Source organism: Aquila chrysaetos, chromosome 5, assembly GCF_900496995.4.
Source record: "Aquila chrysaetos chrysaetos chromosome 5, bAquChr1.4, whole genome shotgun sequence".
NCBI classification, from domain to species: domain Eukaryota; kingdom Metazoa; phylum Chordata; class Aves; order Accipitriformes; family Accipitridae; genus Aquila; species Aquila chrysaetos.
This window is the reverse complement of record NC_044008.1, coordinates 58,142,492-58,170,076: the sequence shown is the minus strand read 5'-3', so window position 1 is coordinate 58,170,076 and position 27,585 is coordinate 58,142,492. Positions and strand designations below refer to the sequence as shown.

At 47.6% G+C, this 27,585-nt stretch overlaps 2 protein-coding genes and 1 long non-coding RNA gene across 6 annotated transcripts in view; 2 read left to right on the top strand and 1 right to left on the bottom strand.

Annotated features, from left to right (window-relative positions):
- Positions 1-4,235, top strand: part of CHSY1 (chondroitin sulfate synthase 1) — a 79,138-nt gene extending 74,903 nt beyond the window's left edge. For both annotated transcript variants that reach the window (XM_030013825.2, XM_041123378.1), the window contains exon 3: positions 764-4,235. In XM_030013825.2, the coding sequence (XP_029869685.1) occupies positions 764-2,356 (1,593 nt within the window). In that variant the 3' untranslated portion in view covers positions 2,357-4,235. The remainder of the gene's footprint in view (positions 1-763) is intronic.
- Positions 4,236-13,492: 9,257 nt separating this feature from the next.
- On the top strand, positions 13,493-26,938 carry LOC115341799. Its single transcript, XR_003923525.1, has 3 exons — positions 13,493-13,587; positions 24,893-25,042; positions 26,840-26,938. It is a non-coding gene; the product is annotated as an uncharacterized LOC115341799 (long non-coding RNA).
- LRRK1 (leucine rich repeat kinase 1) overlaps positions 13,740-27,585 on the bottom strand; it is an 82,751-nt gene continuing 68,905 nt past the window's right edge. For all 3 annotated transcript variants that reach the window (XM_030015253.2, XM_030015255.2, XM_030015254.2), the window contains 6 exons: positions 26,923-27,074; positions 25,213-25,330; positions 23,737-23,853; positions 17,842-18,677; positions 17,157-17,258; positions 13,740-15,242 (listed from right to left, as the gene is read on the bottom strand). In XM_030015253.2, the coding sequence (XP_029871113.1) occupies positions 15,065-15,242; positions 17,157-17,258; positions 17,842-18,677; positions 23,737-23,853; positions 25,213-25,330; positions 26,923-27,074 (1,503 nt within the window). In that variant the 3' untranslated portion in view covers positions 13,740-15,064. The remainder of the gene's footprint in view (positions 15,243-17,156; positions 17,259-17,841; positions 18,678-23,736; positions 23,854-25,212; positions 25,331-26,922; positions 27,075-27,585) is intronic.

The window sequence follows — 27,585 nt, the reverse complement described above, 5'->3', positions numbered from 1 at the left end:
TTCTTAAGTTGTGGCTTTCTATAAGGCTTGTGAATCTAATCTTAGCTCGCTATCTTCTTGTTTTGAAGTAGCAGTTTCCACTTTAAGGGTGCATTTATTCTAGTGTACATACACATCCTGTATTACCTGCCTTTTGGAACTACTGCTGGGAATCTCAGGTGCATTTTACTTTCTGTTGACATTTTAAAATGGCAGGGGTACTGTGGCTGTGCATTGCAGCACTTGAGATAACGTATTTGGCATCTTGACTAAAACATTCGGCAAGATGGATTTTTAATGCCTAAACAATATTTGGGTGTAACGGAAAAGGTGTTGTCATCCCTGCTTGCTATGTACATGGTATCCTTTTTTATTGCGCTTTATTATTATTAAAGCTCATGGGAAGCAGACGAATAGTAAGAATTTTGTAGCGAACACTTCATGGTTTTTTTTCCTGGTGGTGCTGTGGTGTTGTGAAAAAATGAGCTTACAATCTACTTACTGCTCAGTTGTTTGGCCAACGGTGATATCTCTAGAATGGGCTGTAGTAATCCCAAATCCATGGTAGATGTTTCTTTCACCAGTTTACAATGAATAATCCTTTTAATTTCCTTGAATAGCAGCTGGTATTGCTACAACCTGTGCCTAAAACCAAGAACAGCTTATTCAGAAAGCCTTCTGGCCCTGCGAGCAAGGAGGAATTTTCTCCCAGTGGGGGTTGCGTGGGCTAACTTTCACAAGGACAGCACTGCTGAGACGCTAACTTCTTCTTTCTCTCTTCTAGATGCAGCAGCTGTTTTATGAAAATTATGAGCAGAACAAAAAAGGCTATATCCGAGACCTGAGGAACAGCAAAATACACAGAGCTATAACGCTGCACCCCAATAAGAACCCCCCATACCAGTACAGACTTCACAGCTACATGTTGAGCCGCAAGATAGCAGAGCTGCGCCACCGGACTGTGCAGCTGCACCGGGAAATTGTCCTGATGAGCAAATACAGCAATACAGAAATCCACAAAGATGACCTGCAGCTGGGGATGCCACCCTCCTTCATGAGATTCCAGCCCCGCCACCGGGAAGAAATCTTGGAGTGGGAGTTTCTTACAGGAAAGTATTTGTATTCGGGTGCCGATGGGCAGCCCCCTCGGAGAGGAATGGACTCTTCTCAGCGTGAAGCGTTGGATGACATTGTTATGCAGGTCATGGAGATGATCAACGCCAACGCTAAGACCCGGGGGAGGATCATAGATTTCAAGGAAATACAGTATGGCTATCGCAGAGTAAATCCGATGTACGGAGCAGAGTACGTTCTTGACTTGTTGCTTCTGTACAAAAAGCATAAGGGGAAGAAGATGACCGTCCCCGTCAGGAGGCATGCGTACTTGCAGCAGACGTTCAGCAAGATCCAGTTTATGGAGCATGAAGAGATGGATGCCAAAGAGCTGGCCAGCAAAATCAACCAGGATTCTGGATCCTTGTCTTTCCTCTCCAACTCGCTGAAGATGTTTGTTCCATTCCAGCTCAGCAGATCAAAAGTAGAGAGGAAGGAGCTCAAAGACAAGAAGATCAACATCCTGATTCCTCTCTCCGGACGTTTTGACATGTTCGCAAGGTTCATGGGGAATTTTGAAAAGACGTGCCTCATTCCAAACCAGAACGTCAAGCTGGTTGTCCTGCTTTTCAATTCCAACTCCAACCCTGACAAAGCGAAGCAGATCGAGCTGATGAGAGATTACCGCTTCAAATACCCCAAGGCTGACATGCAGGTTTTACCGGTGTCGGGGGAGTTCTCGAGGGCACTGGCTCTGGAAGTCGGATCTTCTCAGTTCCAGAACGAGTCTTTACTTTTCTTCTGTGATGTTGACTTAGTGTTTACCACAGAATTCCTCCAGCGGTGTAGAGCCAATACAGTTTTGGGTCAACAAGTGTACTTTCCCATCATTTTTAGCCAGTATGATCCAAAGATTGTTTATAGTGGAAAAGTTCCTAGTGACAATCATTTTGCCTTCACCCAGAAAACAGGTTTCTGGAGGAACTATGGCTTTGGTATTACCTGTATTTACAAAGGTGATCTTCTTCGAGCAGGTGGCTTTGATGTCTCCATCCAAGGTTGGGGCCTCGAAGACGTAGACCTGTTTAACAAAGTCATTCAAGCTGGCTTAAAAACTTTCCGAAGCCAAGAAATTGGAGTAGTCCATGTGCATCACCCTGTTTTTTGTGACCCTAATCTTGATCCAAAACAATATAAAATGTGCTTGGGGTCCAAAGCTTCAACTTATGGGTCCACACAACAGCTGGCTGAAATATGGTTTGAAAAAAATGACCCAAATTTTGGGAAAAGCAGCAATACTAATGGCTCAGTGAGGACAGCCTAATGTCCAGCTATGCTGGAAAAGACTTTTTTTTTAATTATCTAATTTATTTTTGGGAAAATGTTTTTTGATAATTCACTTTTAAAAGACCACACAGGATATATTTTAGAAATCATCATTGTTTTCTTACAAAGCGCTCGTTTTGAGAAGAACAAGGCCGTTGGTTTTTCTGTTGTTGTGGTTTTGGTTTTGAACAAAACTGTGATCAATATTTGCCTTCAAACTAAAAAGTTGTTTAAGAGTTATCCGACGGATCGGCGGAAATCTGACTTGAATTAGAATTTCCTTATGAACAAAAGATTGTTTCCTACCTTTTCCGTTGCTGTCTTCGTTGCTGGGATTCTGTAAATTGGGACCTGAGCGTGCAAGCCAAGTGGCAAAACAGTGTATCTAAATGTTTTGTTGTGATGGCTACCGTGCAAAGATTCTGCTTCTTTTGTTAAGGATAGCCATTGTTTTTTAAATTGCATTAGAACAAAACAAATCGGTGTGGCGATGATAAGGATATTAATCGCAGGAGGTTTTTTTTCCAAATGGCTGATTATTTCAGTTTAAAAATACACTTCCACTTATTATGGCCAGGTGACTTCAAGGGAGGGAAGAAAGTAAGCACAACCTGCCATCCGATTAGTCCTTGTAGAAATTTTTGTCTTTTATATTTGGTCCATATATGGACGTAATGTTTTCAGAATCCGTGGATGGGTTCTGTGTATTATCCTCAACTGCTGTCCTGTTTAGAGCTGAGATGATGTCATCAAGAAATGCCGAAGCATAATGAGGGAGGGGAAGAGGATGGGAAATGCGAATCTCTTGCAGCAAAGCGACAGTATGCAACGAACAATTAGAGATCCCTAAGAAGAACTTTGAAAAATCTTCTATACCGAGTGTACTGCACCTGGTTGCGTTGCTTTTATTCAGTCGGTTACATGATGTTAATGGGAACAATTATTACATTTGATTACTAGTTTTGTTTTGGGGTTATTTTTTTCTGTATCTGATAGACCGTTAATTTATTTAATATCCATTGGTTTAGGTTCTTGACCTTTCCTTGAATATCTGTTAGTCATTTTAATATTTTATATATATATATATGTGTGTGTAAATATATATATATATATTAGGAATGTATTGCATCTTCTCACTGATAAGGTAGTGTATGTCATACTTGCAGTAAATGATCTCCAAAGATTACTTTCTAAAATATTTTTTCATGAATCTTTTCTCCCAGATTTCTTTAACACTTTTGGAATGACTTCAGTAAGCTTAGAAATTTTTTTGGTATTCTAAGAGAAACTGGGGATGGGGAGGCCGAATACAAGGAAAGTGTTATCCCTATGAATTAACACCTAGCAAGGTAAGAGAAAATACGCAAAATAAAGTGCCTTAAAGCCAGAAAGGGAACCCTTTACACTGAGACTTAGACAGTGAATGGACGTTGTCATTGAAGCAGTTGACCTATTGGGACCTACCTACCTGTAAATATCTTGATCGGCAGAAACAAAAAATAAAAACCAGCGAACAATATATTTTTCTATCGTATTCTCCAGCACCATTTCGTCTCATTGCTCTCAGTTCCACTTTGCCTACTCTTTGGGAAGTGGAGACTAGTGAAGGAATGGAGAAAAACCGATGCTTAGGTTGTTGCCATGTTTGAAGGGATCTTATGGAGTAATTGCTATTCCAGTAGAAGAAATAACCATTGTTTACACGTGTATGGAATATGAACTGCAACTAGTGTAGAGTCGATGTCTTATAATGTTCATCGTTTTTTGGTGACAGTCCCAAGGATGTAGGTACTTGGATGGATTCAGTGCATGGAAAATCTTTTTTTTTTTAAGACTTGCTTCTAAGATGCAATAAAGATTTTTTATTTGCAATCAGAGCCCCTCGTGTCGTCTGCCTCAGTCCGTATCTTTTCATACAGCATAGGCACAGCCGCAAAGGGTCAAGCAGTTTCGGGAAGTAAGTCCAGGTAAAAGGATCTCCCTCGTACAAAGGCTTGACCTCTGTTGTGTTTAGGCCCAGAATAAACTTAATGCCACGTACCCTGGCTCTGGGGAAAGGGAAGACAAATCCATTCATCAGACTTCAGTGTACACTCCCATTGCTGCCCATGCTGATGAGCTGTGCGATTCCCCAGGGCAGCTGGTCATCTCTAGTGGAGGTTTTGGACTTCTTCCTCGTGAAAAGATTAAAAGTGCTTTTGCTGTCTGAAAACATCCCAAACTATACATTTAAAATGCATACGATGACAAGGCTGAATATTAAGTGTGTTGAGCACTTATTTTTAATAGCTCTGCCAGTTTTATCACAGTTGTTCAATATTGGTGTGAGGCTTATTTATGTAAAAATTAAGTCCCAAAGCAAGAATCTTGGGGATTACAGAAGTGTTTCTTCACGTAAGGGAATGGAAAAAAAAAGCAACTAGTATTTGTGGCTGCAGAAAAGAGCTTGGAGAATATGAACCCTAAAGAACTGTACCAAAAGACAGGAGAAAAAAAGCCCTGTACTTATACTGTATTTATTAACATTTATGATTATGTAGGACTTTTTTTAGCCCGTAACAGCCGGTAAAAGCAGGATGCTTATAAATGGAAAAAGCCATTTAATGAAAAGCACCCATCTGGTGTTACGGTTTTTCTGCTCCGTTGCTGCAGTTCTGATTCAGTTACTAAATCTGTCCAAGCAGCATTACAAGCAAGTTTTACACCAACCTTGCAGGCTACTCTTGAGGCCCCACATCTTAATTGACCACATCTTTTATGGACTCGCAGCTTAAAAGTAATCCTTTTTAAATTTAAATTTCGAATTATAACTGTCATGATAAAGTCTAACCTTATAAAACCCATTTTATACTAAAATAAGCGGTATTTGCTGCCCAAGTTGTAAGAAGCTTGACCAGGTGGAAGTCATTGGCTGGCAAGTGCTAACCCAGCCTCTGACAAATCCCTTCTGGGGCTGGAACATTTAATTCGCGGTTTACTCTGGTTGTTTGGTTCAGAGAGAAGTTTACTTCATGCCAAGAAGCCAGTTGGTGTTGGAAAACCCATGTGGGTTTGCCTGTAGCCCATTAAGAAAAACAAGATAGGAGAAAAGGAGACGGTGTCATCCTGAAATTGAATAACGTGGTGACCAAGAGTCATTTGCTGAGGTTTGCTATATAGAGAGATGCTTCTCCTCTTCATTAAAACAATTAACAATGCGAGATGCTTCTTTCCCTCGTTCTTCCTGTGTATGTAACCCGTGTCAGATGCCATGCTGGTCGCGGGCGTGCTGACAGCAATAAAACTCCCACCCAAGAGAGCTCTGCAGCCCTTCAACACTTGTGTTTAAACCCTCCCACCTTTTCTGGACACCCATGGGTGCAAGCTCTGTCCCGCACACCCACACGGAGGATGAGCTTGCGAGACGAAGCTCAGAAACGCTTTGCCATTCCCGTCTTCCCGGGGCTCACGGTAAGAGATGGCGTCACAGAGGGGTTTCTCACCCACGTTGGCTCCGCTGGCCGTGGCTCGCGGTTGGCAGGTTGGTGGCTCTGCAGGGCTTTGGGGGCCCCTTGGGTCTGCTGAGCTGCCGGAGTGGCCATCTCCCACCAGTGACTGGCCAGGGACCGTGTTTTGAAGCACAAGTGGGATGACCCATCACCATCCTCACCCTTCAGATATTTTTGCTCCCTGGGCCCACATTGCTTGTCGGGGTCTTGGATGCCCCCCCCCGTGCTCCCCAGGGTCTGATCTCTGGCAGTGACCATCCCCAGGGCTTGTCCTCCGTCAGCCTTGACGGCTGCTCAGCTTTGGAGTCAGTTCTCACCTGCAGAAGATGGAGCTGATGAACAGGAGGGGCTGAGGTGAGCGTCGGGGTCGGGGCAGGGCGGGACACACATCTGCAAAGAAGCCTAAAGGCAGCCTTGGTCCTTCCTTCTGGTAGGGACGTTTGTGGGGTGGATTGGAGAGCCTGGTTGTCCCGTGGGCTGTCAGGGGGAACAGCCAAAATTCCCTGTGAGCCTCGAGCTGGGGCGTCTTGAGGCTGCGCTTGGCTCTTTGTTCATGAACGCATCAGTCGCTGGAGTTAAATTGTATGTGAAACTTCACGGTGAGGCAACGAGCGGATTTATTACCGCTGTTTTCTAAAAGCACTTCCAGCAGCTTGTTTCTTTGCTCAAGGATCAATGATGGTGGAAAGAAGCAAAGGAGATGGGGAAAGCGCGGGTGCGGGAATGGCGGCGTGGTAAGTTCAGTGACGGTCATGCTCCGTGCGGCTATTTACAGGTTAAATATTTATACGTAACTTTGCAGAGTCACAGTCCATGGAAGGATTTCAAGTTTCAGTCCTTTAGGCACAGTGGGGTTTTATTGCCCTGAAAAGTCAGTGACCAGCTCCAGCCTCCACACAGCTTCCCTGGACCTGGCTGTGCGGTTCCTTTCAGCAAAATCAGCAAGAAAGTCCCGCTGACCCCAAATCTGCTTAGTCTGAGTTTTTGTCGAAGCTCTAACTTTACATTGCAAATTATTAGCCTAAGTCGTTTCGCATGAATGCTTGCTAAAAATACTCCACTCTCACAGCCAGCCTCACTCCAGAGCTTTTTGGAAAGAAAATCTTTCAGAGGCATTAAAAATGGAGAGCAGGTTAGCTCCTTGCCTGGGGCAGATGCTTCCAGGTCCCACCGGGTTCCTCCTCCTCTGCTCTGGGACGTGGCGATTTCTGGGCTGGTGGGACACTGCCCGCCTTAGGGCCAATTTTAAACAAATGTTCTTGTACTGAGGTCTGAACTCTCTCAACGTGAATTATTGCACTGACTGGAGCAAATTCAGGGGTTTTTTTTGGTCCCAGTTGGAACTCGAAGGCCATCCTCTCCGTGGGGCATGGGCAGCCTTGGAGACATCCTAGACTCCCCAGCCAAGGCATGGTGAACTGCAGTGCAGCCGCATCCCCTGAGGTTTCCTTCCCCGACCGTTTCACTGGATTTCACCTGGCAGCTGCTGCCTGAAGCGCTTTTATTCCTCACGTCCAAACTGCTGCAGACGCTTTCCCAGGTGCAAGAAACCCATCCGCGTCCTTTCCAAGCTCCAAAACCCATCTCCCGACTCTCCTCCAGCCCAGGAATCTCTGCCACCTTTTAAATCACATTTATGAGCAGGGTGAAAAAAATTGAATTAACATCAAAAAAATAACAGACTGAATACTGGGCTGGCTGTATTTACTTTCACACTTTAATTCAATAAAAACCTCAACTTTAATTGACCTGACTCGATTCCAGCATTTCCAGCGTGCTGGGCTCCAGTGTCTTGGAAATTGGGGGTCCCCACCGCGCAGCTGGGGGTGCTGGGAGGGCTTTGCCTGGGTCCTGCTACGCCTCTCGCTGACTGTTTTAGCAAAGGAAGACAAAAAAAATAACACCACCTTTGTGCTTTGTTGACTTTTCAATAAAAGGGCTCATACAAAGGGCACAGTTTAAAGTAATTCCGCAATAAAACAAACTTCCAAAGCAAATGCGCTGCGATACGGAGCAGATAAAGGCTGTTTGCTTTGCTGGCGTTGGCTCTGCAGGCAGCAGTTTGAAAATGAAAGATAGAGCCGGGGTGGTTGTAGGCAGCGGGGCAGGACCCTGATGGCCCTGGGGAACCCGAATTGCCGCAGACCTGCAGCCTCACGGGGTATGTACGTGCCCTGGCCAGCTGCCCACTGCCAAAAATCACTCTTCTGTGATTTCCCCGGTGCTGAGCACCTGTCCCAGGTGAGCTCGGCCCCCATCCCCATCCCTGGCCCCATCCTCATCCCAATCCCCATTCTCATCTGCAACTCCATTCCTGGCCTCATGCTCACCTTCATCCCAATCCCCATCCTGCCCGGCTCTCATCCAGGCTGCAGCCTCCCCACACAGTGAAGGTAATGAATGTCCAAATGCAACCGGTGGTTTGAAGTGTTGAGCCTCAGTGGGAAGGACTTTTTTAAAAAAAAAATTGAATTTTTTTAATTGCTTTTTCTCTGAGCAGCTGTGAGCCGTGTCAGGAGCCTGTGCGGGAGCTGCAACAGCCCTTGGTACAGTGGGACCTTTGGGGTTTGGCTTCCCTTTGGGTTTATTCTGGGGGACAGGAGGGTAGCAGGGATGGATATGTGCTGCTCCTGGACATGGTAGCAAGGGCAGCAGTGATGCTCTGGCACCTCCAGAGCCTGGCCCCGCTCCCCGCTGTGGCTCTCCTGGGGGATTTCCCCGCTCCTGGGTTCAGTTGAAGCTCTCCGGGCAGTTTTCAGGCAAAGCTGAGCTGGTTTTCACACCACCATTGTTTTCCACCACCCCACGGGCCTTGGTATGTGTGCGGAGCTGACTGATGGCAGCTGCTGCTTCCCAAGACATCAGAAGCCAGGTAGAAACAAGGAGCTGGGCAGTGTTTGCCCAAGGAGACCAGGGAGGTTTAGTTGTTTGGAAAAATTTGGCACAATTTATAAAGTTCTGTTCTCACATGCAGCCATGAGGGGTAGAGCATCAGCGTGGTGGAAATCAAAGGGAAACCCCCTTTTGCAGAGGTCAGACCAACACAGCCCCAGAGGAAGTTTTATTAGGGACAGAAGATTGCAATGAAGTGTTTAATATTGCAGAAACCAGCCTGAATCACCGCCAGTGCAATAACCAGGCCCTGGGGTGATGGGATTGGGGCTCAGCCCCGGAGCCAGGACCCCCAGCCGGACCCCGCAGCACCCACCAGTGACTGGCGGGAGGCTTTCCACCCTGCAAAACACCTTCCTCAGACATGTTGTGTAAAAGACCCTATTCTCAAAAAACAGAGGGGGGGGGGGGGAAGAAATGGGACTAAATTGTATAGAGGAGCCTCCAACATATTATATTTTTCACAGGGAGCGGGGCCCTGTGGCAGGATGCGGCCACCTTAATGCTCCTTTCAGCACGCGGGGTGCTGAGCTCCTGCTCCCTGCAAAGCCCATGGCAGACTGCGGCAGCCAGCCCTTTTTTGATAAAAGCAGCAACGGACACTGAAGGGTGCTCTCACGCCCCGCTGAAACGCAGCACTCAGAGGGATGCACTTGTGTGATTGCACAGGGAACAGGCGGTGGATGGGGGCAGAGCCCTGATGGGATCCTGGCCCTGAGCTCCCCGCCCCCCCCCACCAGCTCCCTGGGCACACGGTGGCCACTTCCCTGTGTCTGTGTGTCACCAAAGCCGCTTCCATCCCTCCATTCCTACAAGCTGCCATCCCTCCATCTCTGCATCCCTCCAAACCTCCCTTCCCTCCATGCCTCCAAACTTCCATCCTCCCCATCCATCCCTCCAAACTCCCATCCCTCCATCCAGCCCCCAGCACTCTCAGGGTGGAGGAGAACTTGCCCGGTTCATGGGCCGCGGGCACCGCACGTGTCTAACGACGGCTCAGCCCCGGAGCTGCTCTGGCCAGGGAGCAGGCGGAGGGGAAGCGCGACGGTCACGGCACGCCGCCGGGGCCAGCTGGGGCTCCGTGTCACCGGGACGGTGGCACCGTGCGAGCCGGCTCCACGCCGGGACTCTGCCGGCGCCGGCAGGGGAAGGAGCGGGAGGGTCACAGCTTGGCATGAAGGAGAAATCAGTGGGACCAGAAGCTCGGAGGAGCCTGATGAGGTGCTGCTGTAAACAAAAAAGCACAAAAAGAGCTGGGGAATTAAAAAAAATCAGGGAAGAGCTCAGCACGGGCGGAGAGAAGCATCTTCCTGGGGACACGAGTGGTGGGCTGGGAGGGAGAGGGACCGGGTTGTGTAAACCTGGCTGAGCTCTTTGGGAACGGGCCTTTCCGAGGGGTTTTGGGATTTGGAGTTTTTTTAAATCTTGGTGTCATTTTTGTTAGACGTTGGTGGCAAACAGTAGCCACCCACCCTGGCAGAGCAGCAGCCTTCTCCTGCCTAGGGGAAAACAAAAGCCGGGGCAACAGTGCCGGTTAAGCCACTGAAGCCCAATGGTGCTGCCCATCCCATCGCCATGGGCCCGGGGTAAGCCGAGGACAGGCTGGCAGCCTGAAATAGCCACAATATTTCCTGTCCTTTAAAGTTTGCTTAAAGAAAACTAATTTCCTCTGTCCTTTTGGTAGCAGAATACAAAGCAGCCAGCACTGCCCCTTTCCCCACGTCCCTTAAAAAATCACCTTATTTTTCCTTATGCTGAAGCCAAGCGCCCTTGGTGCGGTGTGGGACAGAGAATCATCCAGCTGGTGTGTAAATGCCCACCTGCCCCCATCCTTGTCACTGGGGCACAAGAGGTGGCTTTTACGCTAATATAGTAAATTACCATTTTCCCCACATGTCAAAGGTAACAGAGCAGGGAAAAAACATTTGAATTACCCAGCTGTCAAAAATGTAGCTGAAAATGGAGTTTTTAAGGCTCCAAAGCACAAAGAGCTGCCCGGGCCGTCAGGCAGGGGTGATCGCAGGGTGTTTTAATGCTCGTGCTGGTTTTTGGCAGCAGCATGGAGTTATGGCACGAGTGAAGGGGAGCAGGAACCAGCCTGGGCAGCAGCCCCCCCACGCCTTCGCCCCTCTGGCCGGCTCAAGCCCTGCCCACGCTGCCAGACGCTGGCTGGGGGAGCCACTGCAGAAGAGCTGGTCTGCTCAAGCGATGAGGAAAATAAAGTCCTGCTTTTAGTTTCTAATCACGCTGCAAGGTTAGAAAATATAATTGGATTTGCCATCTTTCCTATCCTGCTGTCTGATGCCCAGCTGCCCTTCCCAGTCTCTGGAGCATCCCGGCTTCTGCAGAGCTGCCGCTTTCAGGTACCGTGAAAGTAGCAGCACCAGCCCCAGGTGCAGGGCACCTATTTTCTGCCAAGGTTATTTTATCCAACCAGGACTGGAGAAAATTTTAACACTGTTAAATTGTTCTTTCCATGGCTTGCTTTGCAAGGCAATGCCTGGATTAGCCAGAGGGATGTGTCCAGTGATGAGACCCAAAGGGTGTAATCCCATCAGCTGGGTCCTCGAGCAGCGGGATGGGACCAGGGTGCTCTGGGAGCTGTTGCAGGGGTTTGGGCCCAATGCTGCACTGCTGCCCAGGGCAATGTGAGCAACGGCACAAAGAACTGGCCCTTCTTTCATTTTTTCTAGCAGAATTAGCTTTAATGTTGCCCCATTTTCCTGCACACTGAGGAGCCTGTTGGTTTTGGACAGCCCTGGGCTGGCAGGGTCAGTGTGCCCCCAGTGCTGAGGGGGGTTGTGCTGGGTCTGCAAAATGCCCTGAGCGAGCACCAGCACATGGGGCCTCGGAGGAGGGGTACAACCAGCAGTTTGTATGCATCATGCCTGCCCGCCCCCCCCCCCCCCCCAAAAAAAAAACAAACCCAAAAACATTCAAGCTTTGCCCTGAGCTCCACTGGGAGCCAAGTATTGGGTACAGCAATCGTTCTCTGTTCCAGGGCCTGACCCTGCATCCCGCTCACCGCACCGATGCCAGCAGAGAAACAGCCAAAACCAGGACTAGTAATCACTGTCCAGATGGTAATTATTTTTATTTCTTTTAAAGCAGGTCAAGGACAGCTGAGCACTTCAGGGAAGAACCCAAGGGTGCTCCCTGCTCGCCGACTGGGGGTTTGGGCAGCCGTGGCTGAGTGGGAGCTCCGGTGCTGCCGCCAGCTCAGTTAATCCCGGTGGCAGCGGGTCCTGTGCATCTCGCTGCTTCCTCGGTGAGCAACAGCCTCGGCACCTGCCTCCCTCCCACTGCCAGTGCGGGGGGTTAATCTCATTTGAGAGCATCCGTTTCCCTCCCAGCACCGAGCCCTTTCCATGTGCTCCTGCTGCTCCGAGACAGGCTGGGGAGGACCTGACACTGGCAAAATAAAACTGCTTTCTCCTCTCTCCTCGGTCGGTTGAAGGGATACACTCCCAGGCCCCTGCTCAGGCTTATTTTTAGAAGCTGAAATAAAATAGTGAAGACTGTGATATACACAGCTATCCCGGGCCAAGTGCCACTAACGGGGATTTTAATCACCAGCGTCTGGGGTTCAGGCAGCCCGTTGCTTCTGGGTTTTGGGGGCTTTTCCTGCCTTTGGCCTTCACCCCATCCCTTTCCCCAGGCATGGATGACAGCGGGATGGATGACACTCCTCACTCGCACCTGCCATCAGTCCGTCCAGGAGCAGAACAGGTTTTGCTGGTGAGAGGGTTGGGAATGAACATTGAAATCTCAATGAAACTGTCTAAACTGGCAGGTTTTTGGGGGGATTTTTGGTTTTAATTTCTGTTTATTTTTGCCCCCAGGGATTTATTCCCGCAGCATGTGCGTTGCTTACTTAATGGAGCCTTATGTTAACGAGATTTCAGGTTTGCTGAAGGGGAGGGATTTTGTCCTGATTCCAGGGTAGCAGCATTCAGGCTCTCAGTCGCTTTTGGGAACCAACCCCATTCCCAGGAGGTTTCAGGGCACACTCCTGTCCCTGGGGCAGGGACCTCTCATGCCACCACGCAGCGACATTTGCTTCTCTCCCACCCCCTTTTCCCTGACCATCCCGACCCAGCTGGTGACGGTGGCGGCACGGTTTTCGGAGCAGGGATGTTTCGGTGCGTCTGGAGGAGGGTGCGCGCAATGGCTGTGTGCAATCCCGGCACGAGCAGAACAAAGCCCCTTTTGTGGTGGGGCCTCAGCTGGTGCCCAAGGAAGGTTTGGGAGAGGCTCCAGCTGACCCCCGTGGGTGCTGGGGAGGCCGCGGGGGGCACGGCCCCACGCTGGCTTTGGAAGCAGCACGGTGCGCAAGATATTCTGCTCGAGAGGGATGACAAAGAACTGCTGTGGGTCTTCCAGATAGTGTTTTCTCAAAGAAAACCTGCAAGGCTGAATGATGGTACAAGCTGTTTTATAGCCCCTGTTGGGGCTTCAAGGATCACAAAATAGTACACGCATGTAAAAGGGGTCTGGCACCCAGAGAAGGCGCCCGTGGGATGGTTAAACCCCGACTCAGGTGATGGGTGCGTGGGCAGGCACGTGCTGCTTTGGGCGATGCAGCAGGACGGGAAGTAGGTGACACAGTTTCAGGGAAATGCAGTTAATATTAGCCCTGACACAGATACAGCTATTTCACAGCTAAGCTTGAGTCAGGATAAACTCTCGGGGCAGCTGTGAAAATGCCTGTCAAATGGCAGTAGCAGTGAAGGGCTGAGCCACCTCTTCCCCATGGCCGAGACAACAGGCAGGAGAGCTTGTCCTGGCGAGGGAGAGCAAACCAGGGCACAGTGGTGCTGCCATAGGAGCCGCAGGGGGACGGAAACAGGTAAGGCTGGGTAAGGAGACAGACTGTACTTGTAAACCCGATTCAGGCTATGCTCATCAGGAGGACAAGCATTTTAATCAGACGCTGCAAACCCCAAACACCCTGCATAAAGGCATGGGTTGTCAATAAAAAGCGCCACCAATGCAGTGTCATTGTGGGGAGGAATCTGTTTATTTTAAGATACACTCTATTTCTGAAGAAGGATATTTTAGCAGCCTGCAACAGAAATGTGAACCAGAGGGTTAACCTGCCCATTCGGCCTTGGCCAGCCTTGCCGATGCTCACACAAGTTTCTTGGAATAGAAAAAAAAAGGTCCAAAATTGGAACTGTACACCTTTTTACAGGGTGCTTAGCCAGGCTCACTTTTTACACTCCTGTACATGCTTGGGATAACTAAGTGCAATTATATTCAGAGCCAATACATCATCCCAGGCCACTAATGAAGATAAAATAAAAACTGTGGTGAGCAGAAGCTGCACAGATACACAGGCAAATTAAGCTTATTGTGTTCCTGATACTCCAGAGTGCATTTACCAAGAGGAAGAGGAGTGGAGCAAAGACAGTTTATAAACCTTCCTGGTCACAGGGCTCCCTTCTCTTACACCAGGAAGTATCTGTCAAACCGAGTGGCTTTGCTTTGTATCCATCAGCTCTATTTACAAGTGACTTTGCAACAGTGCAATTAAATAGCTCACTGACTTACTGAGATATTGTGCAGTATTATTGGCAGATTATTTTAGGCTCTCTCACAGTAACGCTGTACCACAATAGCTTTTAGGAACCAGAAATGCAGTGGCCAGCCAAAGCTTATTGCTGGTTCTTACACCTGGATGTCTCTACACAGCAGTCACAATGGGCTACACCTGAAGTAGCCTCTAACAAACTTGCAGGGATGTGGGTAGCAGCCCTGCAGCGCAGGGCTTCCAGCGGATGCATTTCCCCCGGGAGCAGGGTGGATTAGCCCACAGTGAACCGCACCACCGGCCAGCAGGCAATGAGGACTATAACGTGCTCAGGCTCCCAGGAAAGAGCCCGCCGAGGTTAACAGAGCTCTCCTGGCTGACAATAAACACCATAAAAGCAGCAGCAGCAGCCAGGGCATGCTGAAGGTGAGGAAGGAATTTAACATGGGGAAGAAGAAACTGGAAACAGAGGCATGAGCAGAACTGCAGCCGCCTCCACCTTCTGCTCTCGACTACTGCAGGGGAGCATGTGACAGAGCAAGAGAGCGGAGAGAGAGCCCAGCTCCCAGGCTTGTCCCTGCCCTGCTCACACCAGTTTCTTCAGTCCCCGAAAGCCCTGACGGGGGTCCAACCATGGGAACCCCGCAGTGCTCATTAGCAGCAAACCAGACGCACACTCCCCCCACGCACCCCTCATCCCCTCCCTCTCCAGGGCTGTGTCATGGAGTCCAGGCGCGCTCAGAACAGGACGATTCCATCTTTCGTCGAGCCTCCGTTCCCAGCACCACAAGCACTACCTTCTTTTTCGCATGCAGGTTTCAAGCCTTCCCAGCTCTTCGTAGGCCTGGTAGAAAACGTCAAAGTCTCTGGCACTCCAGCCCCTCCAGACAGCCAGGCACCACTCCATGTTTTCATTCTCAAAGCAGCACACAACTGTGTCCTTTGCTATGAGAGCAGCATCCACCAGTGTCCTGGGAAAAGAAGAACAGAGCAGAGAAGGGCATTACAGCAGAGAGCAGCTCTGCTAACACAGCACACTGTTCCTCATCTGGGAGGCACTGACTCACAAGCTTTCCTTTCCAGCTACTGAATCTCTTTTTATAAGCTGCAAATCCTTGAGAAAGGAGAACATAACAAAGAGAGGGATCAGAAACTATGTCTCAGCAAAAGCAAGTGGCTCAGTGACATGGGAAAAGATTTTTAAAGGGATTCAGGTGCCTAAACACGCAGGTGCGTGCTTAAGTCTGCTGTGACGTTTTGAAGTTGCTGTTAATCTCCCGATTTGCTAAATCCACAGACTCTTTTGCCTGCTGCCAGCTGGGCATTTTCAAAACAGCTCCATCATGCCACAGCTAACAGGCTGCCAAGAGCTTCCGCAGCCTGAAATACAGTGTGGAAGTGGGATGGAGCCCAGCTCTGCCAGCTCAGGGTATGAGCCCTGAGTCCAGACCAGCAGGCATGGCTATGGCAACAGCCCAGGGATCCGCAAAGTTTGTGTAGGAGAAGCCTGCATGACAGCGTCATGTTGCATGTGCTTCCCTTCGTGGTCTCTGAGCACATTACCTGATCAAACAACAGTAGTTGAAGCTGGCCCTGCAGATACCCCAGAGGGAGGGGGCCAGGCAGAAGATTACATTTTTGTCCTTGCAGCGTTTAAGGGACAGGAATCCAGCCCCTGCTGGGGTCTTTCTACCGCTCTGATAGCAGATGGGGGAAGACCAGCCCCAAATTGTTTCCCCAGAAGGGCCCCTAGATGGGGAGCACTTGCAACAAGGGCTGTTCTTGGCAGCTGGTTTTTATCACAAACTGTCCCTAAGAAGCCACCTCCCTTCCCTCACCTCCCTACCCTGCTCTGCACTTGGCAAGGCTTAGAGGAGGCAGGCACTATCCATTGGTCTTTATCCTGCTCTTAAAACAGGGTGAGTCAACGGCCACTGTGCCTGAACCAGCCAGGCTGCACGGCAGCAAAGCAGGACAAGTCTGAGATGGCAGCGTCACTTTGCCTTAACTCCACACTTAATTTGGGTAAAGCAAAATCAACCTAAGAGTATCTGTGAACAATAAAGAGAATACTCCACTCCCAACTAACTAATAAAGACACTTTCACAAGTAGAGGGAATGGCAGGAGCACTTTGATCTCTTGTTGTGCTTGCCCAGTGGTAATAAATGATCATTTATAATCCTTAGCACTGCTTAACCTCCATTTGTTTGGACATAAATAGTACAATCCCAGACTGGTATTTAAGTGATCAGCAGGAACACCCCCATCTCTCTAGCAGCTATTTATTTACCTGGACTCTCGTTCACTGTATGAAACATTTTAAATTAATGCATATAACTGCTCTCCCCTGTGCTCCAGGAGCCTTCCCCCGGCCCGTCACTGCCGACAGCACAAAGGTGCTCATTTAGAGCCAGAACGTCAACCTGAGCCACGTGAATGCAGCCACAGACAAGCACTGCACTCTGCATAAATACACCTCTTGTTCTTAACGCAGGGCCTGAGTCTGCCAAGCTCTACCGCTCTTCTGTCAGGTGCCCTCAGAGCACCGGGAGTCAGCACCAGGCAGGATCAGACCGATGTTTATCGCATTGTGCAAGACGGTCCTGCCTGTCTCATTATGGGGGTACTTGGTCTTGGTGGCTTTTGGAGACCAGACCATGGTCGTGGTGCCCTCCCCTCACCATCTGTCATGCTGTAAGAGCATGCACATGCCTGGATGTGCAACCAGCAACTGTGTCTCCTCTGGCTGGGACCTTCTCAAATGCTGCTGGAAGCCAAGACGAAGCTCCCAAGAGCCCCCAGAGCCTGCAGAACCACCCTCTGTCACCCAGTCCCCTTCTGCTCCTGGAGACTGGTGTGATGGGCACTGCCCAGTCAGCCTCACCCGTAGGGAGCCAGTTCCCCAGCCTTCAGCACAGCGATCACTCTGCCCCGCTGGGTGCCGGATTCCTTCTCCAGTCCGATAACGATAATATCCCCTCCTCTCCTAGAAGAGAAGCGAGGGAGATGTTACATGTACTCAGCAGTGGGGACTGCTGACAGCTGAGGAAGATCCATGCTGGATATCCACCCTCTCTGCTGCAATCCCTCCTGCAGTTACACGACCTTTTGCAGGGAAGGGGGCACTGCGATGCCAGCAGGGCATCCTGAATCCACTACAGCAAGAGCCCCCGTGACAGACAAAATCAGATTCCCAGTGGCTTCCATCAGCTCAACAGGAGGCAACAGGACTTGCCAGGTTTGCGTCTGAGCAAGGAAGCTGCCTGCTGTTCTTTGTTTCCTCAGTAGCTGGGGAAACAGGGCTTTGAGTCTTACCACCCACCTCCTCATTCTGCTGAAATCTGACAGGACCTTAGATGTACCATTCTGCTCAGCACTAGGTATCTTTGAAAAGGAGTAGAAAATCAATGTACCATTGTACTGGGAAAAAAATTTCTTAATGGTAACTTGATTTTCTGGCCAGGTGAATCATACTGGGAATGTGAAAGCTCCTGAATTAGCCTGAACTAATCCCACATTCAGCCCAGGAGGGATTTTGACAAAGTTGCTTTGACAAGTGACCCACTTACCTGGGGATCCATATGAGGTCTTTTACTGGAAGAATCTTGACAGCTTGGAGATGCTGCATGCTGTCACCTGCAGGCATAGCATCGTGATCCAGGGAAGGCTTCAGCTCATGAAATTTGTCAGACTCCTCAAAATCTGTGGAGAGCGGTGCACTGGAAGAGCTCATGGGTGAGCTGGGTAGGCTGGAGGGGCATCGAGTTACCCTGTTAGGAGGCGAGGAGGAGTAGGAAGACACAGAGCAATAATCTGTGAGCGAGTCCTGGTGGTTTAGTATCTGGGTGCCAACCTCTGGGCTGTAGATAATGCTCATGTCCACCGGCGGGTTACTTTCCATCCCTTTGTGGTTTATAGGTGCCGTAGCTGGGATGGCTGCAGAAGGTTGTTGGATTGTAAACATGTCCCTGAGGGGGCTGCAGTCTCCGCAGAAGTAGCGCGCGCAGAGCTGGTAGGTGGTAACATGATACATCACCAGGAAGTTGCTTATATCGTCCAGACACCACACCACCTCCTCCCCGTGACACTCAGAGTTGCAGGCGATGGATGTGATCACTGATGGCGGGCTGAAGGGCTCCAGCCTCCTGCTGATCTCCATTGTGCCACAGTCTATGATGAGGATGCCGGGGCCGTTGCTGTACCAGATCTCCGCTCCGCTGTTGGTGATCTCCATGGCCTTCACAGGGTACGGGTTCTGCCGGGGGTCGTCATCAGAAATGTTGAATTTGGACCTGTTTGCTGTGTGGGAGCACAGGTAGGAGCAGCTGTCCCCTGGGATGCCCTGGGACACTGAAAACACTGCTACAAGTCCATCTGACAAGCCGGCCAGCACCACATACGAGTTCTGCAAGAAAGAAAGCAGATTCACTATCCAGATTCTTCACTTCTCTGCAATATGAGAGCTTTCAATCCCAGAGGCTCTGGCTGCCTCTCACAATCCTGCAAGTACACTAGTAACTTACCCCAAATCACTCAGTGATAACAGCAACATAAAAAGAAGTCATTACATAGAAGCTGCTGCAGAGCCGTACTCCTCTCACCCAGTATTACCTCTCTCTGTATTGGCAAGGGAGGACAGACAGACCTGGCAGCCTGCCCCAAAGGTTAACAAATTCAAGCTGGAGTATGTTCAGAAACAGCCATCATGATCCTAGGAATCCAGCTGTAGAAACCCGGCTGGTTTCCAAAAAGGAGTAAAGCTATTGCTATCAGTGTAGGTAGGAAAGGAATGGAAGAAATACAGTAAAAATTGAAAGAAGGGGAGGCAATCCTCTTGCAAACAAGAGCATACAGTGATTGCTCTGCATCCGATGTCTGCTGCTTTGACAGCACCACTCCTCCCAGGGACGTGCTCTGTGTCTGGGATCCCTGGCAGCTCAGAGACATCCCAGCAAAGGGCACAGAAGCAGCAGCAGTTCAGCAAAGCAGCTGCCAAGTGCCATGAACAATTCTGCAGGTAGTTAAAAACCTGCCCCTAAATGTACAGATGTGTTGGCTGCAGGAGCCATGGCTGACACCGAGCTCCAGTGCTGCACTCTGCAGCACTGCTGCGACGGATACCATCACGTCCCGTGGACGGGAGCCGGTGAGAAGGCCACAGCTTGACGGATCTCTGACTCCTCCAGCTCATCACAGTGGTGCAAATTGCTGTTAAACACACTGGGAAATGGATCTCTTGGGAACAAAACTCCCCATGACCTTGGGTCTGTACCAGAAACTCTCCCATCTGTGAAGCAGATAAAACAATACCTACCTCAAAGGCCTTTCCACTTCCTCCCCGTGGAGCAATAAATTCTAAAAAAAGACCCTTTGCCCAGGGCTCTTTTGCTTTTGTTACAATCTGGCCGGACTAAGCAAAGCAAAACGAACAGAACCAGACAGAGCACCACCAGCTGAACCGACACAGCCTCACCCCTCCGCGGTCCGGCCGTGGCAGAAAGCCCTGCCTCCCGGCGTGCCTGGGACGCCAGCGACGCTGCCTGCCTCTGCGAGATGGGACGGGGACTCGGCATCACCCCTTGCTGCTCATAAATTAAGGGAAAGCCTGTGCCCTTCTCTTGGCTGTGCCAGCCCTGGAAGATAGCCCCCAGACTGCTTAAGTCCGCAGAGGCCAAAATCAGTATCTTGAATAGCTCCCAGATATCAAAGGGCAGACAGCATAGAGGTAAGTACTAGTTTAATTGATAGTACTGTTTCCAAGGCTCATTAAGAGTCTTGGACAAAAAGACACTATCTGCATACAAAGTATGAGTAAAACCATGAGTGTACTGAGCCCATATGACTAATCCAAATCACAGCAGAATTTTACTGTAATGGGAAAAACTAGGGAAGCAAGTGGAAAGTTGTGAAATGGGACTTGGACTTTAACTCAGTCCAGTCCCAATTCTCTAACCACTAATTAAAAGAAACCCAAATGGCCTGCAGTGTTCGGTGCCATGTCCCCGCTGCCATGTGGATCTGATGCAAAGACTCCTGGATATGGGTTTGCCAGGGAGTTGCACTGATAGGTTGGAACATGGCACGAAGCTTTGCACAAGCTGGGTTTTGGGTTACTTTTTCTTTGGAAAGGAGTTCAGTGATTTAAAACAGAACAAAACAAAGCAGAACAGCCCACATTGATGGAAATGGTCCAACTTTTTCAGTCCAAAGGACCCTGCACAATAGGTATTTCTTACTAAAAATGGAAAATTTAAATTGAAATGGGAACATCTGAAATTAACTGTAATATGGGTATGTTAACCTGAACTGCTCCTAGTGTGACACAGGACACTATTAAAGTCTTCAGAGATCTCCATAATTTTGTCTCATTTGATTTGAAAATGCTGAATTATCCAAGCAGTCTTCACAAAAAATATTTTTATTTCTTTGATTAGCACCAGCTACTGCAGAACAGAATCCAGATTCCACTTTGGGTTCCATAGGCCAAATCTCCCCAGCACTGAGCAATCGGCACCATAACCGGGCAAAGCTGCATCAGTGATCCCCACCCAGCTTTACCAGTAATACTGACTCTGCCAAACCCTAGCCTGTCTGGAGTAGCACAATGGTGGACGCAAATCTGGAAGATATTTTATGCTTTGGGGCACTTATTACTCACTGCCTTGGCTATTGGGACCTGTTTGTATCCAGCCACTGTTGTTATCTCTCTGTTTAAGAAACGAGGAGTAGGAACTCAAAAGCAGAGAAATGCCCTCAACCTGCCATCACTTGCCTGACTGAGATGAGGGAGTGACCTGACCCATTTCACAGAAGACTATGGCAAAGGCCACCCACCCACGGGTGCCACCGGCTCGCCAGACTTTATTACGTGCTGGTGCAGCTGGGCAGCGAGGCAAAACTCTCTGAATCAGGGTATTACAACAGTGACCAAAGGCAGGCAGGGCAGCAGCCTCCAGAAACCTTAAGTAACTTTCTCAGAATTCATTTTCAACATTTGGGCTCCACAAAGAGCCAACAAAAACACACAGCAACAAAACTGCATTTGAAGTCTCCGTCCTGCCAGAAGTCCTGCTGTGCCAGGGAGGAAGGCCTCTGAGCGGGGCTGTGACGGTATGTGATGTGCAGGAGATGAGCTGGCTCCAGACGTCCTGTCCTCACAGCTGAGGACACTGCAAGGCTCGGAGCCGCCGGGTTGGCTGCTGTAAGCAGGTTAAAAAAAAATACAGCCCCTGACACCACGGCCTCGGTCACCTCCTCCTCTCTTCCCCGCATGGTCTGGCACTGCTGGCAGCGAACGCCATGGCAGGCTGCAGCCTTTAAATGCAGCTTTTGTTTTCATGCGTTCCAGGTTTTTGCAAGAGCCCAGAGGCTTGCACCCATTCAGATTTCTCTCTCCCTCAACATCTTTTTGTAAGAATGCTGCAAACCGATTCAGAAAGCATCTTGTTTTGCTCTTTTTAACCTGTTTGTTTGGCTTTTTTCTGAAAGGGAATTTACTGAAAATTTTATTGTTTGCCAAAAACAGTGATACTGCTGACAGAAAGCATGCAACAAAAAAGCTTAAATTGTACAAGACTTTTCCTTGGCGGCTGAGTTTTGGATTCTGGGCCCCTCTCTGCTGCTTTTAAATTTCCATGATGCTTCCTTTGGATGAGAAACCAAGTTTTGGAAACTATTTCTTTTGGATCAGTCTTCCCAAGGCAGTCATAAAGAATTCCCCTTCCCAGCAACATCTCTCGGCAATTCTCTGACTGCAAGTTACCTCACATCTCATCAGTTAAGGGCTTTCTTCCCAGGGAAGTGCAAGCAATTCTCTTCTCCGCTGGACAATAATGACTATGTGATAACTGTGATACAGCTCACTGCGCTGTACAGTGAGTTTGACAAGTGTAAGCTTTCCACTTAGCTTTGTTGGAAGAACTGGCCGTTTCAGTTTCTTGCCAACCTGGTCTGCACATCCCTATGGCTGCTGCTCTGGCTATTTCACTGCCAAACTCATTCATAGAAAGGAGAGAGGAAAAAGTAAGTCCAATAAACTAAGAAGGAGTGCGCCGAAGGGATGTGGATTTCTGGAAGGTTGGGTAGGGTCGGGGGAGGAAGGGAGGTGTCTAGACTCAATATTACTATTGTAGAGCCTGGCATTATTTATGACATTTTCTAGGCAAGCCACAAACTGAAAATAGAAACCAGGAGACATAAAGCCACTCGTAACCCCTGAGGAATGGCTTTGCAAGCTGTATGACAGTGGAAAAGCTGAAAGTGAAAGACTCGTTCAACTGTCCTGGACAAAACCTCAGGCAGCATGAAAAAGAAATTTGCCCTACACATCAGAAATGAAACTCCACGGTGGAGAAATGCTGCAGGTCTGGGAGCCAAAGAAAGCTGACAGATGCAGCCTCCCGGCGGGTGAAATTTATTCCTGTGCCAATTTTAGATCTATGCCCTACTTCAGTTGTACTTACACCATGTTTGGAAGTGAAGCGGTACACCTTACACTAACCATCTGCTTCAGATTCAGTTTGCAGCGATGCAGCAGTCCAAGCAAACGAGCCAGAAATGGACAATAATGCAGAACAGGCATTTGGTACAAAACAGCTCCACTGTCACTCCGAGAGCTGCTCCATATTGAGCTTTTAGACACATACCAGTCTGCTGGCATTTGCAAAAACTACACAGCTACCAGTAATGTTGGAACATAATTATATGTTTTTACTTGAGGTGGCTGTAAGCAAACCAGAGGCCATTTAGCTCAAAACCAGTTTTTATACATCTCCCAAGACTTGCCCGCAATAGGCAGTCATGTCAGATTTCTCTTGCCAGTACCTGGATGTTAGCAATTCCAGAACTAGACAGATAGTATATAACTTCTGTTATTACCTGTAAGAGTAATTACCGTATTACCCGTAACAGCTGTATTACCCATAAGAGCTACATTATCTAAGTGTTCTCATTCAAAACCAAAAAAAAGAAATGTGGCTGAGCCTAGGAAATATTTCAAGATGATTATGCACACAAATGACAGCATGCACACACACCAAGAAAAGAGTGGGTACAAGAGCTAGGATATACCCAAGTCTTGCATTAGCAGTTAACAAATCTCTATTCTAATTATTGTTTCATGTCCTCTCTACTTTGCTTGATCAGCCTAAACCTTGTCTTCCAGTGATGTGGAAACACAGCTGGAAAACTCCCTTGCAGAGGAATTTGATCTATTTTGACTATTTTCCCAGCAGGCTTGGAGGTGCCAGCTTTGGTCCCCTGATTCAGGCTCCTGCATACACCTCTGTCTTCTGGCAGAGGCACAAAGACCTGGAAACCTTCTTCTTGCACTGCCAAAACGTTCCTGGGCATTGCAAAGTCCTTCACCACTAGCTAGTGACAAGCCACACAAACCCTGGCAGCTTGGCCCGGCAGCAGACGGCTTAGTCTCACTGATGCCCCTTTTCCTTTAGGTTCCTCCTTACCTTTTTGACAACAGGCATTACTAGAAAGCAGCTCACAGTAGCAGGAGTGTCTAAACCCTTCTGCGGAGTCTTTAGAGGACACATGCCCTGCAACCCATACACAGAAATCTTCTGGTCCTGTAAAAGAGCACATAAAATTCTATACATTTCATTCATCTTCCATGATTTTCATACTTTGATACCCAAACAAGATCAAATTGGTTCCAAAACCAGTTTTAACTTGTATTTTTTCATATCCAAAGCCTGGATTTCAATTTGTTTTCCCTGGAGAGCATTTCCCCTGTCTGTGGGTAGAAAGCAGGTACTGCCTTCCCCAGAATGAGCTGTGGACAATATATGCACTATCCAAAAGCCACCAAAATCACTGCTGTAGGTGTTTTAATACCACATCTTAAAGTAGCATTTGACAACCCTGACTGCACAAATCCAAAATGTGCCAGGACAGTTGAAACACGTTGTATGTTATTCTGCATTAATCTGTCAATTCAAGGAAAACTAGTATTACATTGTATGTGGAATTACACCTGCTCTACACCTCATAAATCTACTAAACTGACATAGAGCACCCAGTTTGGGGAATAGCAACACATTTCATTTTGATCAAAAAGGTGGAAATACAATGCTTTAAGATTTTTTAATTTTAATTTTTCTATACTTCTTGTTATGAAAAAAATAGAAATATTTGAACTTTACCTCTATTTGGGAACAAAAAGAGACAAAATATCTTATTTTCCTACGGGGGAAAAAAGATCTATATTCTCACTCAGTTACAGCATCCATACTAGGGTGGAGTGAATTAACCAACACAATTAACCAACACAAATTATTTATTCAGCAAGTGTGGCCTTTTTTCCCCACTCTGAAACACTGAACTTCAGGAACGTTTCAATTTGCCTCAGCTATTTTTTGTTTTGTGTCAAACGATTGTGTCAGAACTGGCTGACACTTAACACAGCCCTTTTTGATGGGCGGACAGGGGCTCCGAGGGATAAATGAGCCATGCTCTCTCACTCTTATCTTTTTAGCTACAGTTTTCCACAGTGAACACAAAACTTGGGTACCCATTTCCCACCAACTTTCAAATCCCTCAGGCCTCTTTCAAAACCCCACCCTTAAACGCATGGTTTCTTTCACTGCTTCCCTTTATCACTTACAGATAAGGCCATTTCCCAGAAGAAGCCCTGGGTACAGATACGCTACGATCTGGGGAGTTTCGCCTTGGAAAGCCGAGGGAAAGCTGAGGTTCCCACGATCGCTTTGAACACCAGGAGGCACGGTTTTGATCTAGATATCAGCTATGTAACAGGTAGAAACAATACACCCGGAGACAGCAGATGCAGTCACACTGCCCATCTGAGACGCCCATTGTCTCAAACACTCTCAGCTTTACTAATTTAATAGGCTCTTTCTCTTCATTTTTGTCTCTTCTAACGAGGCCCCTCTTGAGTGGGGCACTGAAGTGCAGACAAGACTCACCTCAGTGGCAGCCCAGAGGGCATTCTGAAATTTTAGTTGGCAGCATAGCTTCATTCCCGGGCAGCTCATCCTCTCCACTTCTATGACTCCTTTCTCTGGATTCACCACCGTGTAGTTTCTGAAAGGAGCAAATATCAATTTCCTATAGCTAACATTCAGCCTGTAAACTGCTACGGGACGGCACTCGGCACTTTTGGCCAAGGTGTAACGTGACTGTCTAGATGTAGATGATGCTGCAAGGCTCTCCACCTCTCCAAATGGTCTTTGCAAAGGAAGAGAAATACAAATGTGCCACAGCTCTTCCTCAGGGGGCAGATATGCAACTGCTTCTGTGAAAATTTAAACTCAGCTATCTGACTTTGCATGGAAATGGATTAGGAGAACTTAACATGGTCTGTTACTATAATACAGCTGTGAGACAAATAGCTCCAGCTGAATAGCAGTAATTAATAGCTGGGAGGTCTTAGCCCATCTTGCCCATTAGGTTCTCAAGAGAATATGTGCTCATTCTCCAAGTTCACTGCCCCAGTATTATCTGGCTTCATTACTTATTCTAGTATATAAACGGAAGAGCTTGATTCTTCCAAATAAGAGCAAAGATCTGTAATCTGATAAAATAATTTATAAATATGACTAATTAATATTTTTGTAACTAAAACAGTTTTGTTTGGGGAAGTTTACGGCATTTGGGTGTTTGAACAATAACTGGATATTCACAACCACATCTGTGAGCCCCAGATGTTTTACCAACTGTGGCACAAGCAATTACACATCCTGAAATCTGTCACATATAAGTAATTTGTTATTCAGCAGTCTCCAGCAAGTGGATTGTCCAGTCAGGAAGCAGATTCACTGAGATATATTGCTGTGAATATTTGGACAACATCCATGCATTCAAAATACATCTGTGAGTCCCATGTGTTTCACCAGTTTTAGCAGGAATAGTTATACTGTCTGCACTGAACGACTGACCAGGCACCACAAATAGCAAAGCAAATCATTCATGAACAAATCACGTACCTTTCCTATTAGGTTAATGGTTACAAATAATGAACACATTAATATAAAATTCAGATCAGTTTGTGAATGTTTCCAAATAAGACTGGGGCTATAAAAATCAGTAACATCCATAAAAATAAACCTAACTAGCCATGGGTCACATGTGGCTGAGCAAAATACCATCATCTCAGTCACAATTTAATAACATTTAAAGCACATGCCTATTCAGTATAGCACACATTTTACTGGCAGTATACACTTGGATGCACACACAGCTTCAGGCATGTGGTTAACTCCTGATGATTTCAATAGGATTTAAGCATGCACTTAATTGCTTTGCAGAACAGAGATGGAACTGCAGTCTCAATTAGGAAAGGTTTAGTGTTAAATGGCCTCATTAGGAAAGGCAGAACACGTCTGTTCTCATGTGCAAATGCTTCATCCTGTGTGTGTGAATCATTACACTGCCCTAATCTTCTCCTCATATTAACTGAAGCAGAGTTAAGCTCATTAAATATCCTTTATAAAGCAACCACTGTTCCCAATTAAAAGAGTTTGGGAAAACAGTGTTCACCGTATCCTTGGCATTCACCCAAATTCACTTTCACCTTCTTTACCTCCCTCCCAGAGGCATAAGTGAAGACGCTGAAGGATTTTTACATAAAAAGAAAAAAGAACAGAAGAAAGAATTACTAATGTGAGCCATCTCACCTGGTGTCTTCCTTCCCATCCCAGAACACCACAGTGTACTCCTGTCCTTGAGAGCAGAAGAAGGAAGACTGTTTCCCACAGGATAGCAGGTACATAAATGTTGCAAAGGTAGGATCTTTCATCTGTCCTACCACAGAAATGGCCAGTGGACGCTGTGGGGAAAGGAAAAGAGAAAGACGTATGTCACAAAGGACAGCTGGAGGTCCAGACGGAATAAAAGAATAAGAATAATAATGATAATTATTTATTAAAGCTAGAGAGCCAAGAAGTAGGACTTCTTTAATAAATGCTTCTGCTACTTTCTTTAATGTACACCAAATTCTCCTTATAAATCCCACCTGGTTGGTTCTTAGCATCCTCCATACACCAGACACTGAAGCCAAACCTCTTCTGTATTTCCATGGTTTGGTCTGTGTTTCTCTTACATATCTTACTGATTAATTTTTTCAGGTGTATGAATTTTGGAAGCTGACACACTGTCATGATAGTGTCTAACTGTTTGTGAGTCAAGCTGACGTGTTTGGAGGACAGCAACTCTGAAACACCAACTTGTAATTCGTGAAAAATGTAACGCAGCATAATCTTTTTCTCGTACTTTGAACCCTTTTCTTCCTCGTACTGCCTTTTATAATCTTAGGGTTTTAGAAGTCTTTGCAGTTACAG